A 19,869-nucleotide genomic window follows, 5' to 3' on the forward strand; every position below is an offset into this window, starting at 1 on the left:
CCGTGCACAGAAGTTGGTTTTTTGTGGAAGAGCCACACTCAAGGGGCCAAAGAGCCGCGTGTGGCTGGCGAGCCGCAGTTTGCCGACCACTGGTCTAACCCAAGTGGAAGCCAGAGAACCCGGAGCGTCCTGAGTTAGGTCCAGAGGACCAGGCCCCGGGGCACAGAGCAGGCGGAGCCACGGCACAGCACGGTGTCTGTGGGTCGCTCCCTGTGAGCACAGAGCTCTGCTTGTGAAAACAGCCGGCGCTCAGACAGTCTTCTGTAAGAAGCCCTGAACCGGAGCAGATGGCGCAGGAAAAGGGTCGCTGGGGTTGGGCCCAGGGTGCCGTGGGCCAGCAAGTCCTGCCTCCCCAACTGGGCAGGTGTGTGACATGGGGCTTGCACCTCCCTCTGGCCAGCGCTCTCCCCGCGTGTGCGGCGAAGGCGATGACGGTGGCCTCAGCAGCGTGGCAGCCGCAGAAGCGAAAGGAAAGCCAAAGAGGAAATGCATTTGGGAGGCACTAAACTTCTAAGTGATGGAGGCAGAGAGATTCGGTCAAAGGTGTGGATTGTCGTGCCCCGGGCAGCTGCCGACTCCTGTTTGCATCACGACAGAGTGAAAGCCGAACTGGGGTGAAGGCTCGTCTGGAATCGTCACTCTGGGGGGCGGAGAAGCAGCAGGCACTGAAGACAGTTACCGTCTATCCCCCTTCTGCTACGTGCCGAGCTCAACCGACGATGCTTCCTACACGTGACGGTGGAGGCCCACGAGGCCCCGCAGGCGGCCCAGGTGCCGAAGAACGCACTTGACCCGAAATTCAGATCCGGGTCTGTGTGGCCACCAGCCCGCTCTTGCTGTCACATGGTGTCGATGGCCATGCCTCTGGAGGCCTCATTATTCATCCCCCGTGAGGGCCCTCGGGGAGGATGAGGAGGCTGAGCTCGGTGTGCAGGGCTCAGGGCCAGCGGGAGGGGCTGGGAGAGAAGTTCAGATGGAGCTGGGCATCCTGGGAGCCTGGGGCGTGGTCACCGGCAGGTCCACCGTGGGGCCCATCCCGGCCAGGGCACGTTAAACTCGTCTGTGATTTGGGAGAGGGGTGAGGACAGAGAGGGTGTGAGCCGCCCCAATATCTGGTCTCAGAGATGCAGGCTCCTTGTCTGCTAGACCTTCGGGCTTGGAGAAGTCTGTCCATAGAGAATAGTTTCTAAGTCCCAGTCCCTCACTCGGGGCCATTGGGCCTCTGCTTTTTGTGTATCTTCTCTGAGGCTTGTGCCCATCTCTACACCAAAGCTCTACCCCCACACACACCCCCTTTCACACAGATAATGTCACAGTCTCCACAGTGCTGTACCTTGCTCATTGCATTCACGGCGTGACTTGGAGATCTTTCCATATGACTAGAGGGTTGCTCTGACTCAGTGTCTACACAGTGTGCACTTGGCAGATGCATCATCACTTCCTTCTGTAGTTCCTCGTTAACAGGCACTGGGTCGTTTCCGTCATTCGCTGTCAGAGACGATGTGGCAGTGAGCGGCCTGTGAATCATCACTGAGCTGTGTAGGTCAGTATGTCGGGGATTCTCCAAGATGTGGGAAGGGGAGGGGGGATTAGGGCAAGTTTGAGATAAGTCAGAAACGGTGAAAAGAGCTGTGGCTCCAAAAAGCAGTAACAAGGCCCCTTGCAAGGGCCCAGCTTCTTACAACTGATACCAGTTGACCACCTGTTTACTCGCTGAGTCTTTAGGGGACAGCATCCTGTAAGAGGCTAAAGTGTTTGCCCAGGTCCTTGACACACCAGCTGTTGGACCTCAAGCAAGTTTCTCATCTGTCCTGGTTAACTTCTCTACGCAACAGGAAGAGGACCTTGGCCCACCTGAGAGGGCCGTTTTGAGCAGCAGAGGAGCTACTTGTGCAAAGAGCTTATAATGACGTCTGTCACGGAGCAGGCTTCGCTACAGTGAGCGAGGATGACCACGTTGCAGGCGAGGAAGGATGACACGGAGCAATCCAGTGCGAAGTCACCGGCTCGTAAAGAGAGAGCGGGTGCAGGAGCCTGGTCCCAGGCCCCCCACAGGTCACGCTGCTAAGCCATGGCGTCTAAGCGATGTGTCCACACAACGGTGGGAACCATCCCGGCACAGAGTGATTTGTGGGCGTGATCATCAACCCCAGGGTGACCCCAGAGGGACCGAGCACCTGGCTCGGATCACACAGCCAGAGGCGGCCGTGGGGGCCAGTGGGGACCCCGCTCCTGGGATGCACAGCCTCGTGGTCAGGCCTCCTCATCAAACCCTTCCTTTTTGTAAATTTATTTTTTATTGAATGTATTGGGGTGACATTGGTTAATAAAATTATATCGGTGCCAGGGATATGACTCTACGGTACGTCACCTATAGAGTGTTCTGAGTGTTTGCCACCCCAAGTCAAGTCTGAACCCCTCCTTTCCCTCCAGGAAGTGCACGTTACTGGTCAACAACATCTTCGCGATTACCGCCGCGCTGCTGATGGCCTGCTCGCTCCAGGCAGGAGCCTTTGAGATGCTCATCGTGGGCCGCTTCGTCATGGGCGTGGATGGAGGTGAGGCTCCCGGTGGCCGGGAGGGGCAGTGACAATTCCTGGGGGTGCTGCTAAATCCCGTGAGGACACCAAGGCTCAGAGACGGGGGCCAGTAAATGGGTAAGGGCAGGGCCACGGGTTCCGACTGCTGGTTTCTGCCACTTCCCTGGGTTAATATCATTGCCTTGTGTGTATCAGTTAGGCCTTATCTTACTGCATAAAAGTAAAAAATCAGCCCGAGACATAATGGCATAAAGCAAATCCCATTTGCTGAGCCTGCAGCTCTGTGGGTGGGCCAGGCGGCTCTGGGCACGCAGCGGTGTTCTGTGTTTGCGGAAGACTGTGTGCTGCCCACCGTCCCAGGGGTGCGAGCCCATGTTGGCTGCGCTAGAAGGTCTCCAGTGGACAACGATGGATGTTTCTAAGTAACCCAATACAACGCGGCTAAGAGGTTGAACAGGCACCTACGCAAAGTGGCCAATAGGTACATAAGATGGCGTCAGCAATTAAGGAAATGCAAATTAAAGCCACAATGGCTGCAATTGAAAAGTCTGTTAATGCCAAATACTGGTGACTAGGTGGAGCCCAGGTAAATTGGTGTGAAGGTTGAGGAAACTGGCTCAACTACTAGCACTGAACATGCACACACTGTGCCCACAGTGTATTTAACACCTTACGTACATACGTGTGCAATGAGAGTCCTGTGCAAGAGTGTTCATGGGTTGTATTAGTATTGACTCCAAAATGGAAAGCACTGAAGTGTCCACCAATAGGAGGGTAGATAAGTTGTGGTATATTTCTACATTGGAATACTATACAGCAGTGAAAATGAACAAGTTATAGCTATATGCTACAACATTAATGTATTTCAGTAAAAGAGGTGAGACACATCCTCTCAGTGCACACCACCACCACCACCACCATCACCACCACCACCATCACCATCACCATCACCACCACCATCACCATCACCATCATCACCATCACCATCACCACCACCACCGTCACCCCCACCACCACCACCACTACCCCATCACCATCACCACCATCACCACCACCACCATCACCATCATCACCATCATCACCACCACCACCAGCACCACCACCACCATCACCATCACCACCATCACCACCATCACCACCACCACCATCACCATCATCACCATCATCACCACCACCACCAGCACCACCACCACCATCACCATCACCACCATCACCACCATCACCACCACCACCATCACCATCATCACCATCATCACCACCACCACCAGCACCACCACCACCATCACCATCACCACCATCACCACCATCACCACCACCACCATCACCATCATCACCATCATCACCACCACCACCAGCACCACCACCACCATCACCATCACCACCATCACCACCATCACCACCACCACCATCACCATCATCACCATCATCACCACCACCACCAGCACCACCACCACCATCACCATCACCACCATCACCACCATCACCACCACCACCATCACCATCATCACCATCATCACCACCACCACCAGCACCACCACCACCATCACCATCACCACCATCACCACCATCACCACCACCACCATCACCATCATCACCATCATCACCACCACCACCAGCACCACCACCACCATCACCATCACCACCATCACCACCATCACCACCACCACCATCACCATCATCACCATCATCACCACCACCACCAGCACCACCACCACCATCACCATCACCACCATCACCACCATCACCACCACCACCATCACCATCATCACCATCATCACCACCACCACCAGCACCACCACCACCATCACCATCACCACCATCACCACCATCACCACCACCACCATCACCATCATCACCATCATCACCACCACCACCAGCACCACCACCACCATCACCATCACCACCATCACCACCATCACCACCACCGTCACCACCACCACCATCATCACCATCACCTGCATCAGCACCACCAGTGTCACCATCCTAGCTATTTCCTTTTCTGTGGAATCCACCTCCCAGCCGCACCTGCGGACTGGATGACGGGCATGTTACAGCGTTGGCGCTGTGTGCAGGGTGCGGGGCGTGGTGCTGGGTGCATGCTGTTTTTGTCCTGGTGAAGAAGAGGAAGGGGCCATGACCGCATCTTCCTCAAGGAAACGGCTCTCTCCATGGCCTGAGGGCTCCTCAGAGGAGACAGCTCTCTCACAAGGGCCCTGTTTCCTCCACAGGCATCGCCCTCAGTGCGCTCCCCATGTACCTGAGTGAGATTTCGCCCAAGGAGATCCGGGGCTCCCTGGGGCAGGTGACCGCCATCTTCATCTGCATCGGGGTGTTCACCGGGCAACTGCTGGGTCTGCCTGAGCTGCTGGGCAAGGTAAGCGTGGCTCTTGACCAACCGCGTCTGTTCTCAAGTCACCATCTCAGCTCCCAGTGCCCTTGGCAAGACAGAGGGGAGCCCTCCCCCCAAAGCTTGTCCCTCTGCCTAGGAATTCCTGAGCATTCAGCCTTCCACTTACTATTGGAGAAAGCGATTGCTCAGTGCCTCTGATTGGGTTTGGGGGTTTTTAAGGACATAAGGAACATATAACCAACTCTAACCTCACAGCATGTTCAAGTCCACCCACGCACCGCTATTGTGAACAGCTCAATTACAATTCATTTAGGCTTTTGCAAACCTTTATGAAATTATATAGTTGTGTGTTTTTTTTAATGGAATCGTGCCACACGCATCATTCTGCAGCTTGCTTCTCATTTAAGGTGTTTCAGGCATCTTCCCAAGATGCTTTGCTTAGCTCTCCCTCACTCTGGAGTCTTCCTTTACTATAAAAATATGGGATCGCACAGTCTTCTGTTTTTGGCTTTCCGTTTTGAAAGCAGAAAGGCCTGGCTTTGAGTTCCTGTTCAACCATTTCCTTGCTGTGTGGCCTTGGAGGCGTGCCTCACCTAGGTTCAGGTGGGGTCGGGGGTGAGATCAAGGAAGGCTTCCCAGAAGAGGTGACCTCGAAACTGAGCCCTGAAGGGTGAGCAGCGGTTAGCCGGGTAATGATGGGGTGTGGAGAGAAGACATTGCAGAGAAAGGGAATAATTGGCGAAAAGGCCACGAGGTGGGGAACAGCCCCGTGAAAGAATCACGAGTGGCTGGGGGCCGAGGGAAGAGCACGCGTGGGGAGCATGAGATGAGGCCCCTGTTCACGGAGCTGCAGCTGACATTGTGCCGGGGGAATGGGGAGCCCCAGGCGGCACTAGAGCAGGGGAGTGACTCAGCCAGATCTGAGTAGAAGGCGGCTTTGGGTCTGGGAGTGGGACAGGGTGGGAAGGGTGAAAAGAGAAGAGACGGCCTGGCAGGAGGCGGCAGTGATTGGTGTGTGTGGCAAGGGGGTGCGGGGAACGGAGGCAGTGGCCCTGGGGGTAGAGAGGAGGGGCAATGAGTCCAGGACCTGCCACCTGAGTGTCGGACAAGGACCAGGGACGGATGCAGCCACTTCCCCTTCCCACTTACACTGGAGGCCAGGAGGGAGGGAGGAGATGAGACCAGGGATGCTGGTCGAAGGCACTGGGACAGAGCCCAGCTTATACCCCCGCCTGGGGCTGAGTCCCGGAGGCGGGGCAGGAGGAGAAGGTGGGGGACATACACTCCAATGTGCTTCCAATGAAAGCTCCAGGGCACGCCTCACCCAGGGCTCAAGTTTTGGGGTGCTCAGGGGCATGGTGCACCGACCCAGCCTGTGATCAGGCGCTCCCTAGTGTCCATAGCGGGCGGAAGTCCAAGCCTCATTTGGACCAGTTAGTTCATTCCTGATGGATTCACTCATTTGACACTTACTTCGATTGTGTGCCTGGCACTGTTGTAGGCTCCACCCAGCAGAGAACAGCCCAACAGGGATCCCTGCCTCACGCTCCTCATTTGCATTTCAGTGGAGGACACACATCTGAGACACAGATCTAGGAAGCTGGCTCCTCGAGGGTGATGTGAGGCAGAGCACGGTGGGAAGGAGGGAGGGGGGAGGGAGCCTGGCCTAGGCAGCATGGCCTAGCACGCTGTGAAGGACCCAGCAGCCCAGGCAGATCCCTGGGGAATGATGTCCTAGCCCTTCCCCGAGACGCCTCGTCAGTACCCTCACCCAACCCGGCTTCTTCCCACTCCCTGCTGGTCTGGCCCATCTCCCTCCAAGTCTCCGGCTCATGCAGGGCCCCCCTCCCTCCCCTCGATGCCCTTCGATTCAACCCCTCCTTGCCTCACCTCTGGGCCTCAGCAGAGGACTTGCATCCAACAATCTCTGCCTCCTTGATCCGTATAGTCCCAATCAGCTCATTTTGCTCCAATCAACCAACATTTCCTGAGCGTCCCCAGTGCACTAGACCCCACAGAGGTGGGTAGACAAAGTCCTTGCCTGTAAGGATCGTGCTGCGAGATGGAAGGGACAACGGATGTGGTGGCCACGTAGGAAGCCCGGGGTCCAGGGAGCCCGGAGCAGCCCTGAGGCAGCAGGAGGGCCGGGGAGCCCTTCTGGAGAAGCTGGTGCAGACCTTGAGGGAGACACCATCCCAGGCAGAGCAAAGAGCCAGTGCAAAAAATGTACAAATAAGATGGGGAGAGAGCTCGGCCCATGGGGAAACTGCAGTGGCTCAGGAAGAGCACCAGGGGGCACTAACAAGAGAGCAGCCCCTCCCTGCACCTGTCAGCGCAGTCACAGCTGAGACCACCTCCCTACGCCAGTGCCTTTGAGGGGTCACGCCACCCACCCCCCCTCCCCAGGGCACCTGGCTGGCTGACGTGGAGTCTGTGGAGTCGAAAGCTGTAGGTCCCTCCCTCCGCCAGGCCCACCCACTGGCCCCTCTTCTCCCCCCAGGAGAGCACCTGGCCGTACCTGTTTGGAGCCATCGCCATCCCCGCCTTGGTCCAGCTGGTGAGCCTGCCGTTCCTCCCAGAGAGCCCGCGCTACCTGCTGTGTGAGAAGCACGACCAGGCGGCGGCCGAGAAAGGTAGGGCTCGGCCTTTCCCACGCGGCTCCGGCGGCTACAGGGTCAGTGCGCAGGTCAGGCAGGGACCTGGGCCACACCTCTCTGCAGGCATGGTGCTGGGGCCCTTGGGACACCCTAAGCCATTTCATCTTCCCCGCAGCCTGCTCTGGTGGCCCAGGGAGGGGACGCGGCCACATGGGGAGCCTGGAAAAGCCAGGACAGAGCAGGACAGGACCCAGGTCTGCTCATTTCTGTGCCACGGTGTCTCCCTGGGGTGTCTCAACTGCAGAGATGCCAGAACACAGACTTCTTAGTGGTTCTGTTTATGCTGGCTGCCCTCTGTTCCTTTTCTTCTTCGCTGCCCACTTCTCCATGTTGACATTCACTCGCAAGGGAAGGGATGACAGGCACAGAGTGAGCGCCAGCATCACAGCAGCCCGGGCTGGAGCCCCCATGAGGGGGGCGGGATCCCCTTGCAGGAGAGAAGCACAAGGCGCCGCCGAGGGCGTGGAGCCATCTCAGGCGGCTCTCCGAAGCCCCTGCGTGGTGACGTGCTGCGTCCAAGGCAAGCTCAGCCTTCAGAATCGGGCATTTCTGCAGCGCCTCCCAAAGGCAGCACCATTCTGCCTAGAGAGAGACCTCGCGGCATGAGCACCAGCATGCGTTTGTTCAGTTTTATAAAACGAGACAAACTGACAGTGTCATAGGTCAGCATGAGGGGCAGGAATAACCAGTACCGCCTGCCATTCCTGGCTCTGCCGTCTGACCTTGAGCAATTATTTTAACCTTCCTGAGCCTCAAAACACTCACCTATCTATCCATCCATCCAACCACCCACCCATCTACCCATCTCTCCATCCATCCACCCATCTATCTATCCATCTATCTGTCTATGCATTTATATATCATCCATCTATACATCCATCCATCTATCCATCTCTCCATCCATCCATCCACTCATCTACCCTGGCCATACCTGTTTGGAGCCATCTCTCCATCCATCCATCTATCCATCTATCTATGCATGTATACATTATCCATCTATACATCCATCCATCTATCCATCTATCTATCCATCCATCCACCCACCCATCTATCTATCCATCTATCTATGCATCTATACATCATCCATCTATACATCCATCCATCCCTCCCTCATCCACCCATCTATCTATCCATATATCTATGCATCTATACATCATCTATACATCCATCCATCCATCTATCCATCTCTCCATCCATCCACCCATCTATTTATCCATCTATCTATGCATCTATACATCATCCATCTATCCATTCATCCACCCATCTATCCATCTATCTATCTATGCATCTATATATGTTCAATCTAGCCATCTAGCCATTCATCCATCCATCTATCTATGCATTTATCTATCTATCTATCTATCATCATCTATTTATCTGTCTCCCTATGGTTTGTGGTATCATTTGCTGTTATTACTACTGAGAACTCTGTCCACCTTTTAAACCAGATCCTGTCCTCTAACCTAAATTTGACTAATGTTCACACCCAAGAAAAAAGTTGAGACATACAGTCTTGTTTCATATAATTAGTGTAACATTTTTTAAAATTCAAACGTTTTTTCTGAACTAACAAATGGCATGATGAAATATTAACAAGTGCCTATATTTGTCTCGCAGTTTGTGGCTCAGATGTATTTTCCCGTTTACAACGTTTCTATAGCGTGAAATCAGAGAACGTTACTGTTACTTTCATGTTTCTAGACATGGAAGCTCCAGGGGTGACATTTCCTGCCCACGGGTGTGGTCTATGGTTTGAGTGTCCAGAGGCCTTTGAACATATGATGGAAACAACAGGTGTTCCTCCAGCAGGGGGCCTCTCTACACAAACGTGTGGCGCTAGGTGGTGGGGGTGGGGCTTGAGGCCCTTTCTCCCAGAAGCCCACAGGGGACCCAGCAACTGACACAAGGACTGGAACCTGAAGGTCCCTTTCCTCCCACACCCTCATGCCCGGAGGAGTCTCAGTGGGCAGCGCCAGGGAACTTCCTGTGGGGGACGTGGGGAAAGCAGGCTTCAGGGAAGGCGGCTGCTGGTCAGAAGGTGGAGGGTCTGCAGGGGAAAGGATGTGGCTGAGAGGGACGAGGGGAGGAGTCCCCGGAGCAGCAGGGGCTAACTGTTGGAAGAGGGCGCTTCCTTCTGGTGGGGGAGGGTGCCCCTTGACCCTCTGGCTCTACCGGGAAAGGACTCTTAGAAACGCTTCCATTAAGAGCAGTCGGAATGGGCAGTGCATGCAAGTAAATGCCAGACAGTGGAGAAGGCTTGAAAGACTTATTTCATAGCACAGTAGGGAGGAGCAAGAAGGCTAATTATTAAAAAGTGGTTAATATTAGACGTGCACGCTATAAAAAGAACAAAGCTGTTGGGCTTAGGTTGAAAGGGAGTATTAAAATGTGCATCTGTGCTAATAACAGGGCTCATTTCACCGCAGGCACCCAGAAAACCATGGGTATTGACTGTGCCGGGCATCCTGCCGGGGGGTAGGGGGGAAGACGGGGCGGGCCATGGCCGTCCAGCCCTCCGGGGAGACAGGCACACCCTGAGCGGCCCATCTGCGTTGAGAGCTCTCCACGCTAAGCTCCGCTAAGCACCTATATCAGACGGAGCAGCCCTCGCAGCAGCTCTGGGAAACAGGCCACGTCATTATTCCCACTGAAAGTCAGAGCACTGAGGATGGGGCCGCCTGGCCCCGCATCAGGGCGAGCACGTAGCGGCGCTGGGATCTGAACCCTGACAGCGTTGCTCTGGAAGCTCTGAACATAAACAAAACACGTTTCACGACCTCGCTCCGTGTTTGGTGCCCGTCCGGTCTGTGGGTAATTGGGGAGGAAGGGGTCCTGTAGCGGTTAGCTATTGCCGTAATAGTGCCGCGTAGCACACCATCTAAACTCCCTGGCTTAAGACATTAGCACGCGTTGGGCCAGCTGTGACGTCCTGTTCATCTGCGTAGGGCCTGCCCTTAGAATTCTCCTTGTCTCTGGGCAGCTCTCTCACATGCCTGGTGGCCAGCTGGCCGACCTAGGGCAGCGTCATCTCTGTTCCATGTGCCTCACCCCCCAGCAGGCTACTGGGCACCTTCCCTGGTGAGCCCTGAGGTCCCAGAGAGGAAGTGTAAAACCAGCAGTTTCTCAAGCTGCAAATCAGCTCAAATCCTATGGCCAAAATAAGTCACATGGTCAAGTCAGAGTGGGCGGGGCTACACAGTTACAGAGGGAAGGACATAGATGTAGGAGGCTGGGGCCATCAGTACCATCCGTCCGTCTGTGTCCAAGGCCCCTTCCAGGCTTTCCCACCCGCCGCCCGCCCCAGGTCATCATGGCCAGGGCCTCAGTCCCAGCCGGGTCTGACTTATTCAAGCCACTCTTGTCAGTTGAGGGGAAGCTTCCAGCACCTAAAAATGGGGAAAGAGCCCACATGCCCACTGTGGGGGGAGGGGTTTACTGGATTGAATAGAAGTGAAATACCAGCATAGGATAGGGGATGTGAGAAGGCAGGGGTGGGGGACGTCCGGCCTGAGGGCCATACAAGGCCCGTAAATTCCTCTGGTCTGGCCCTGCCAAGGCAACCACAGGCGGCCCCGAAATTCAATGACGCTAGGAGCTTTGTTCATAGCCTCATGCGTTCACATTAAGTGAATCATATTAAGTGAATGACGTCACTCATCGGCCACTCCTCGCACTTACCCACAGTGAACGCGGGAAGTGCTAGGTCACAGCTAGGGGCGCGACTTCCTGAGGCAGGTTCCAATTCACTTCCCCGAAGCAACGCCACGCCCTCTTGGAGAATCTGGAGCAAGTTTAACGGCCTTTTCTTCCTGCTCCTGAAGAGCATGTCCCCTGCCCGCAGCTCGGAGCAGTGTGGCTGAGGCTGACGCCCATGGTGAAGGCCATGGGCTGTCCCCGGAGCCGTGGCTGCCCCTTTGCCTGCGGGAGGATGCGTCTCACAGCTCACCATCTGCATCTGCCCTTCCAGTGGCTCCCACCATCAGTTATGATGACTGCAGGGTTCCCACCAGTCAGCCCACCTTCATGCACCCCCCGCGAGTCTGCGCAGTTCAGGTCTGGGCGAAAACATGACAGGTTCACCGAGGCCGGAAATTTGCCGCGTTCGGTATGGGAAAGGCCGAGGGCGCATGGGTTATTCTGGATCCTGGGAAGCTGAGCTCTGAGACCGTCTCCCCAGGTGTCTGCATTTCAGGGGTGCATGGGGCAGGAGCCCAGAGGTCCTCCTGCCGATCATGGACCTGACTGCCCGGCATCCTGCCACGTCCAGTGAGGTGGGCGCAGAGGCAAACTGGAGGTTCTGTGCTGTCGGTGAAGAGCGCTCCCTGTGCGTGAAGTCAGTGTGTTACATAAAGCGCAGTCACTCCGGCAGCGCCGTGAGGCACGGATGACTGCAAACTGCTCGTCTCCCCCGCATAGAGACGGGACTTGAACCCAGGGCGCACTCGGCATTGCACTCGGGCACTCAGGAGGTCCTGGTTCTCGCCCCCTCTTCTCCTGGCCGGCCCGGTGACCCTGGGCAAGTCGCCACACACTCGGGGGCTTTGTTTTCCTATTTTTAAACACCATGGTCTCAGAGGCCCCTGCCAGCTCTGTCCCTGACAAGGTGCGTGTCTGGGTGGGGGGACTGTCAGCCTGCTCTCGGCTGACCGTCCCTCCCCGTCCCTGTGCGCAGCCTTCCGGACGTTCCTGGGCAAGGAGGACGTGTCCCGAGAGGTGGAGGAGGCCCTGGCCGAGGGCCGCATGCAGAGGAACATCCACCTGGTGTCCGCGCTGGAGCTGCTCAGGACCCCCTTCGTCCGCTGGCAGGTCATCACCGTGGTGGTCACCATGGCCTGCTACCAGCTCTGCGGCCTCAACGCGGTGAGCGTCCCGCACGGTCGGAGGGACCGGAGGGAGGAGCGGGTGGGGTGGGTCAGGCTCGGGCCCTGGATGCCCAGGTTCCAGTCCCAGCTCCGCGCCTTTGGGCAACCACATCAGCTGACCCTCAGTTTCCTCATCTGTAAAATGGGACAACATAGCACTGAAAGAAAGAATCCACGCAAAGTGTTCGGTGCAGCATCTAGTGGATTCATCCCTTAATACAGGCTGCCCATCCCTGTAATTACTTACCACTGGAAATGCTTAAAAGTCATATTTCTTCATAAAACGGGAATTAGGAAGTCATAAGGAAGAAACACGGAGATGCTTTAATAAAGTGCTTGTAGCCGGGCTGGCTTCAGTGGGAGACTTTGGCCTGAGAAAACCTCAAGGCTTTAAACGGTACGTTTCCTGGGGCCTGAGCTGACGTAGGTGGGGAGCCCCCAGCCCTCAGCCACCAAGGAGCCCGGGTGAAACAGCTCCTCTTGTTTGCATAGAATGGCCATGAGCCAGCCCCTCACCCCCTTTGCCCGCAGGGAGGGTTGGGGGGTGTTTAGGGCAGGTGATGTGGAAAGGTAGTGGTTCCCATCCGGAGAGGGGAGAATGGCAGCGTAGAGTTACAGCCAGGGTGGCTTTACCTGTTTCTTGGTTAAAGTCAGCAGAATAGGGAGGGGCTAGGTCACCGGTGTGACCTTGGACCAGTCTTGCTGTTGCCTCCTCTTTACAAGGTCAAGGTCATGTCCCAGGGTTTCAGAGCCACCCCTCCCTGCCTGAGACAGCAGAGAGGGAGAATGAATCCGTTTCTTAACGCTCAGACTTGGACTCGAAGAAGCCATAGACGGGATCTGTATTTAGTGCAGCATTCAGATGGAGAATCATGGTATTTCTAAGCAGCACTCTCTCCTCCGTTCGGACGTAGTTTTCTGATTTGCATGCCCTGTGTAACTGCATAAACTCCACTGGGGCGCAGCTGTAGGCCCCCCGGCATGAGCGTAGGTGGGAAGCTGCTTGTCTCTCCCCGAGTCAGCAGTGGGAGAACCCCGCTTCGGAACGTGCGCCCCTCGCCCTCATCACCTTTCATGGATGTTTTATTGATGTGAGAATCTTCCATGTGAGATCCACCCTCTTAGAAAATGTTTGAGTTTACGGTGTGATATTACCTACAGGCTCAATGTGCAGCGATTGTTAGAATTCTGTCAACTTCCAGAACTGAAACTTTACACTGAACACTTTCCCCTGCTCTGAACCACCGGCAACCACCATTCTATTCTCACTTCTATGGGTTTGACTATTTCAGACATCCTATATAATAAAGAGTTAATATGCAAATGTTCATCACGCCCTTGCACCCTCCTGAGGGGGGACCTGAGGCCGGGCCAGGGGACCTCAGGCCAGGGGACCTGAGGCTGCGCCCCCTGCCCAGTGGGGCTTGATGGGGGACCTGAGGCTGTGCCCCCGCCCCGCCCTTGCAGGTCTTGATGGGGGTGGGGCCGACTGGGTCTGGGTCTTGCGCAATTTCGAGGCACGCATGGGTGGATGGAGACTTGACTCTGGGTCCCGTGGTGCACCCCAGACTCTGACAGGAGGGAGATTTTCATATACATTTTACTAATTTTCTTTCATCTCTGACACTTCTATTATAGAGTAAGGGCAAATAGCAATATTAAAATATTTCCTCTAATTAATTCCCTTTTAATGTGCACGAATTTTGTGCACTGGGCCACTAGTTTCATATAAGTGGACTCAGGCAGTACCTGTCCTTCTGTGACTGGCTTTATTCCACTTAGAGGAACGTCCTCCAGGCTTCATTCCACGTAGGGGAACATCCTCCATGAAGTCACATCCTGCAGGATTCCTGTCTTTTTCAAGGCTGACTAATATCCCATTGTATGTATTGGCTGCATTTCCTTATCCATTCATCTATCGATAAACTTTTAGGTTATTCCCACATGTTGGCTATTGGGAATAATGTTTTGTTGAACACAGGAGTACCAATATCTCTTTGAGATCCTGCTTTCAACCCTTTGGAATAATTACCCAAACGTGGATTCGCTGCATCAGATGGTAGTTCCAGTTTTAATCTGTTGAGAACCTTTCATACTGTTTTCCATGGTGGTGGCACAAATTTACATTCCTACCAACACTATGCAAGTGTTTCCATTTCTCTATATCCTCACCAACATTTGTTATTCCTTTCTTAAAAATAACAACAGCCATCCTAACAGGCCTGAGGTAGTATCTTGCATATTCTTTATCCATTTGTCCATCGATAAACCTTTAAGTTATTCCCACATCTTGACTATTGGGAATAATGTTTTGTTGAGCACAGGAGTGCCAATATCTCTTTGAGCTCCTGCTTTCAACGCTTTGGGATAAATACCCAGACTTCCTGGAGGCGCCACTAACACTTCTTTGACAGTCCATTGCCACACTTAGCGAAGCCCCTGTCACTCCTAGTCTGTTAGTATGAAGAGGGGGAATGAGGGAGGTCTGTTGGTATGAAGAGGGGGAGTGAGGCAGGTCTGTTGGTATGAAGAGGGGGGATGAGGGAGATCTGTTAGTATGAAGAGGGGGATGAGGGAGGTCTGTTGGTATGAAGAGGGGGAATGAGGGAGGTCTGTTGGTATGAAGAGGGGGAGTGAGGCAGGTCTGTTGGTATGAAGAGGGGGGATGAGGGAGATCTGTTAGTATGAAGAGGGGGATGAGGGAGGTCTGTTGGTATGAAGAGGGGGAATGAGGGAGGTCTGTTGGTATGAAGAGGGGGAGTGAGGCAGGTCTGTTGGTATGAAGAGGGGGGATGAGGGAGATCTGTTAGTATGAAGAGGGGGATGAGGGAGGTCTGTTGGTATGAAGAGGGGGAATGAGGGAGGTCTGTTGGTATGAAGAGGGGGAGTGAGGCAGGTCTGTTGGTATGAAGAGGGGGGATGAGGGAGGTCTGTTGGTATGAAGAGAGGGGATGAGGGGAGGTCTGCTGGTATGAAGAGGGGGAGTGAGGGAGGTCTGTTGGTATGAAGAGAGGGAATGAGGGAGGTCTGTTGGTATGAAGAGAGGGAATGAGGGAGGTCTGTTGGTATGAAGAGAGGGAATGAGGGAGGTCTGTTGGTATGAAGAGAGGGAATGAGGGAGGTCTGTTGGTATGAAGAGAGGGAATGAGGGAGGTCTGTTGGTATGAAGAGAGGGAATGAGGGAGGTCTGTTGGTATGAAGAGAGGGAATGAGGGAGGTCTGTTGGTATGAAGAGAGGGAATGAGGGAGGTCTGTTGGTATGAAGAGAGGGAATGAGGGAGGTCTGTTGGTATGAAGAGAGGGAATGAGGGAGGTCTGTTGGTATGAAGAGAGGGAATGAGGGAGGTCTGTTGGTATGAAGAGAGGGAATGAGGGAGGTCTGTTGGTATGAAGAGAGGGAATGAGGGAGGTCTGTTGGTATGAAGAGAGGGAATGAGGGAGGTCTGTTGGTATGAAGAGAGGGAATGAGGGAGGTCTGTTGGTATGAAGAGAGGGAATGAGGGAGGTCTGTTGGTATGAAGAGAGGGAATGAGGGAGGTCTGTTGGTATGAAGAGAGGGAATGAGGGAGGTCTGTTGGTATGAAGAGAGGGAATGAGGGAGGTCTGTTGGTATGAAGAGAGGGAATGAGGGAGGTCTGTTGGTATGAAGAGAGGGAATGAGGGAGGTCTGTTGGTATGAAGAGAGGGAATGAGGGAGGTCTGTTGGTATGAAGAGAGGGAATGAGGGAGGTCTGTTGGTATGAAGAGAGGGAATGAGGGAGGTCTGTTGGTATGAAGAGAGGGAATGAGGGAGGTCTGTTGGTATGAAGAGAGGGAATGAGGGAGGTCTGTTGGTATGAAGAGAGGGAATGAGGGAGGTCTGTTGGTATGAAGAGAGGGAATGAGGGAGGTCTGTTGGTATGAAGAGAGGGAATGAGGGAGGTCTGTTGGTATGAAGAGAGGGAATGAGGGAGGTCTGTTGGTATGAAGAGAGGGAATGAGGGAGGTCTGTTGGTATGAAGAGAGGGAATGAGGGAGGTCTGTTGGTATGAAGAGAGGGAATGAGGGAGGTCTGTTGGTATGAAGAGAGGGAATGAGGGAGGTCTGTTGGTATGAAGAGAGGGAATGAGGGAGGTCTGTTGGTATGAAGAGAGGGAATGAGGGAGGTCTGTTGGTATGAAGAGAGGGAATGAGGGAGGTCTGTTGGTATGAAGAGAGGGAATGAGGGAGGTCTGTTGGTATGAAGAGAGGGAATGAGGGAGGTCTGTTGGTATGAAGAGAGGGAATGAGGGAGGTCTGTTGGTATGAAGAGAGGGAATGAGGGAGGTCTGTTGGTATGAAGAGAGGGAATGAGGGAGGTCTGTTGGTATGAAGAGAGGGAATGAGGGAGGTCTGTTGGTATGAAGAGAGGGAATGAGGGAGGTCTGTTGGTATGAAGAGAGGGAATGAGGGAGGTCTGTTGGTATGAAGAGAGGGAATGAGGGAGGTCTGTTGGTATGAAGAGAGGGAATGAGGGAGGTCTGTTGGTATGAAGAGAGGGAATGAGGGAGGTCTGTTGGTATGAAGAGAGGGAATGAGGGAGGTCTGTTGGTATGAAGAGAGGGAATGAGGGAGGTCTGTTGGTATGAAGAGAGGGAATGAGGGAGGTCTGTTGGTATGAAGAGAGGGAATGAGGGAGGTCTGTTGGTATGAAGAGAGGGAATGAGGGAGGTCTGTTGGTATGAAGAGAGGGAATGAGGGAGGTCTGTTGGTATGAAGAGAGGGAATGAGGGAGGTCTGTTGGTATGAAGAGAGGGAATGAGGGAGGTCTGTTGGTATGAAGAGAGGGAATGAGGGAGGTCTGTTGGTATGAAGAGAGGGAATGAGGGAGGTCTGTTGGTATGAAGAGAGGGAATGAGGGAGGTCTGTTGGTATGAAGAGAGGGAATGAGGGAGGTCTGTTGGTATGAAGAGAGGGAATGAGGGAGGTCTGTTGGTATGAAGAGAGGGAATGAGGGAGGTCTGTTGGTATGAAGAGAGGGAATGAGGGAGGTCTGTTGGTATGAAGAGAGGGAATGAGGGAGGTCTGTTGGTATGAAGAGAGGGAATGAGGGAGGTCTGTTGGTATGAAGAGAGGGAATGAGGGAGGTCTGTTGGTATGAAGAGAGGGAATGAGGGAGGTCTGTTGGTATGAAGAGAGGGAATGAGGGAGGTCTGTTGGTATGAAGAGAGGGAATGAGGGAGGTCTGTTGGTATGAAGAGAGGGAATGAGGGAGGTCTGTTGGTATGAAGAGAGGGAATGAGGGAGGTCTGTTGGTATGAAGAGAGGGAATGAGGGAGGTCTGTTGGTATGAAGAGAGGGAATGAGGGAGGTCTGTTGGTATGAAGAGAGGGAATGAGGGAGGTCTGTTGGTATGAAGAGAGGGAATGAGGGAGGTCTGTTGGTATGAAGAGAGGGAATGAGGGAGGTCTGTTGGTATGAAGAGAGGGAATGAGGGAGGTCTGTTGGTATGAAGAGAGGGAATGAGGGAGGTCTGTTGGTATGAAGAGAGGGAATGAGGGAGGTCTGTTGGTATGAAGAGAGGGAATGAGGGAGGTCTGTTGGTATGAAGAGAGGGAATGAGGGAGGTCTGTTGGTATGAAGAGAGGGAATGAGGGAGGTCTGTTGGTATGAAGAGAGGGAATGAGGGAGGTCTGTTGGTATGAAGAGAGGGAATGAGGGAGGTCTGTTGGTATGAAGAGAGGGAATGAGGGAGGTCTGTTGGTATGAAGAGGGGGAATGAGGGAGGTCTGTTGATGTGAAGACAGGGAGATGTGGGAGGAGGAAGCCAGGAGTGGGCCCGCCCGTCAGCTGCGTCTGTGACTCTGGCTGTGGCAGGAGCCTCAGAGGCCACCGTGTGTCGGTGTTAATTTGGGAGGTAGATGCCCCTCACTGACCTCTCCCCTCTTTCTTTCCCTGTGTACAGATTTGGTTCTACACCAACAGCATCTTTGGGAAAGCAGGGATCTCTCCGGAAAGGATCCCCTACATCACCCTGAGCACCGGCGGCATCGAAACTCTGGCTGCCGTGCTCTCCGTAAGTACATGGACGGTTACCCCCGAGAACGCACGGGGTCAGCGGGGCCACGGGGAGCCCAGGTCCCATAGTAGAGGGCGCCCTGGTCCCACTGAGAGTTCTGAGTGTGAGGAGGTGATCAGGCCGCCCATCACTGACATCTCACCATCTAGACCAGCGGTTCTCAACCTGTGGGTCGCGACCCCTTTGGCGGTCAAACGACCCTTTCACAGGGGTCGCCTAAGACCATCCTGCATATCAGATCTTTACATGACGATTCATAACAGTAGCAACATGACAGTTATGAAGTAGCAACGAAAATAATTTTATGGTTGGGTCACAACATGAGGAACTGTATTTAAAGGGCCAGAAGGTTGAGAACAGCTGCTCTCGAGAATGTCCTCATCGGTATTTTGGGTCACCATTTTCCTCCTTTAAAAACATGGCTCCCTCCTTTGAACTCTTACCTCGTCACCAATGACAGCTGCTGCCTCCCTCTGAGGAGGGATGTCTCCCTGGGAGTCCCGGTCAGAGGTCCTGGAGCCTCAGGTCTGTGGTCATGACCTTAAAAGTGTTTCAGACCATGAACTGTCATCTTCCTGGCCCAGGTCTGTAGGTGTTTGCAAGGCAAAGAGAAGGAGAAAGACATTCCCTTCGGATCGTGCAACACAGAGGGGCTTTAACAATGAGCCACAGTCTAAAACTGGAGAAAGCGCTCGCCACTCTTCCCCAGCCTCCGGCTGCAAAACAGACGTGTGGGGCGGGGCGGTGGGGCCTGGAGAGTCCCACGTCTTCTTGGCCGTGTGATGCTCCCTGGGCGGCAGCTTCCCCTTTGCTGAGCTACTCCTGTCTCCTCTGCCTTGTAGGGGTGCCCTCTGGGCTCCCGGTCCACCATGGGGTTCCTTTCCAGAGGAAAGGGAAGGGGGTTAGAGCGACCTTGTTCTCTCTTCCGCTCGCTCTCTGATGTGTGAGGCAAGGCCGAGGCCGGTGCAAACCAGCAGAGACTCATTTCCACAGAACACTTACTTTTGCTCCTTCACCTGAACGGGGCGTTTTCACAAGCAGCTTTTGAAAACAGATTCCATGGAAGTGTTGAGACTGGTGTTCCTCCCCCTCTCCTCCCATGCGCAGTCTTTTTATGAGAGGGAAAATACTCAGGATTTCACAAGCGTTTTATAAAATTCTTGTCTCGTGTTACAGACCAGACTCCTCCCCTTGGGCTGTTCTTGTTCATTTTTACATGGATCAGCAGAAAAGCGCCATCGGGAAAGAAATGATGGGGACATTATAGGGTTCATTTGGGGGTTTGTCGGGGATTTTGTTGTAACAAGAAATCAACATGAGCTCATTAGGGAAGATTCATAAAATTCGGAAAAAAATAGAAAGAAACAAAGAAGAAACCACCTATGACTGTGACACCCAAGGCAGTTGGTTGGGCACTATCCCC

At 54.0% G+C, this 19,869-nt stretch overlaps 1 protein-coding gene and 1 long non-coding RNA gene across 3 annotated transcripts in view; one reads left to right on the top strand and one right to left on the bottom strand.

The window, feature by feature from the left end:
* Positions 1–19,869, top strand: part of SLC2A9 (solute carrier family 2 (facilitated glucose transporter), member 9) — a 52,702-nt gene that overhangs the window by 21,265 nt on the left and 11,568 nt on the right. For both annotated transcript variants that reach the window (XM_015565785.1, XM_006766571.2), the window contains 5 exons: positions 2,434–2,558; positions 4,769–4,914; positions 7,391–7,523; positions 12,220–12,407; positions 18,333–18,443. In XM_015565785.1, coding sequence (XP_015421271.1) covers positions 2,434–2,558; positions 4,769–4,914; positions 7,391–7,523; positions 12,220–12,407; positions 18,333–18,443 — 703 coding nt within the window. The remainder of the gene's footprint in view (positions 1–2,433; positions 2,559–4,768; positions 4,915–7,390; positions 7,524–12,219; positions 12,408–18,332; positions 18,444–19,869) is intronic.
* Positions 12,014–19,869, bottom strand: part of LOC107183538 — a 25,005-nt gene continuing 17,149 nt past the window's right edge. The window contains exons 3-4 of the long non-coding RNA XR_001514332.1: positions 12,653–12,658; positions 12,014–12,025 (exon numbers count right to left, since the gene is read on the bottom strand). This is a non-coding gene — a long non-coding RNA (uncharacterized LOC107183538). The remainder of the gene's footprint in view (positions 12,026–12,652; positions 12,659–19,869) is intronic.

This window comes from Myotis davidii, unplaced genomic scaffold (assembly GCF_000327345.1).
Source record: "Myotis davidii unplaced genomic scaffold, ASM32734v1 scaffold960, whole genome shotgun sequence".
NCBI lineage: Eukaryota > Metazoa > Chordata > Mammalia > Chiroptera > Vespertilionidae > Myotis > Myotis davidii.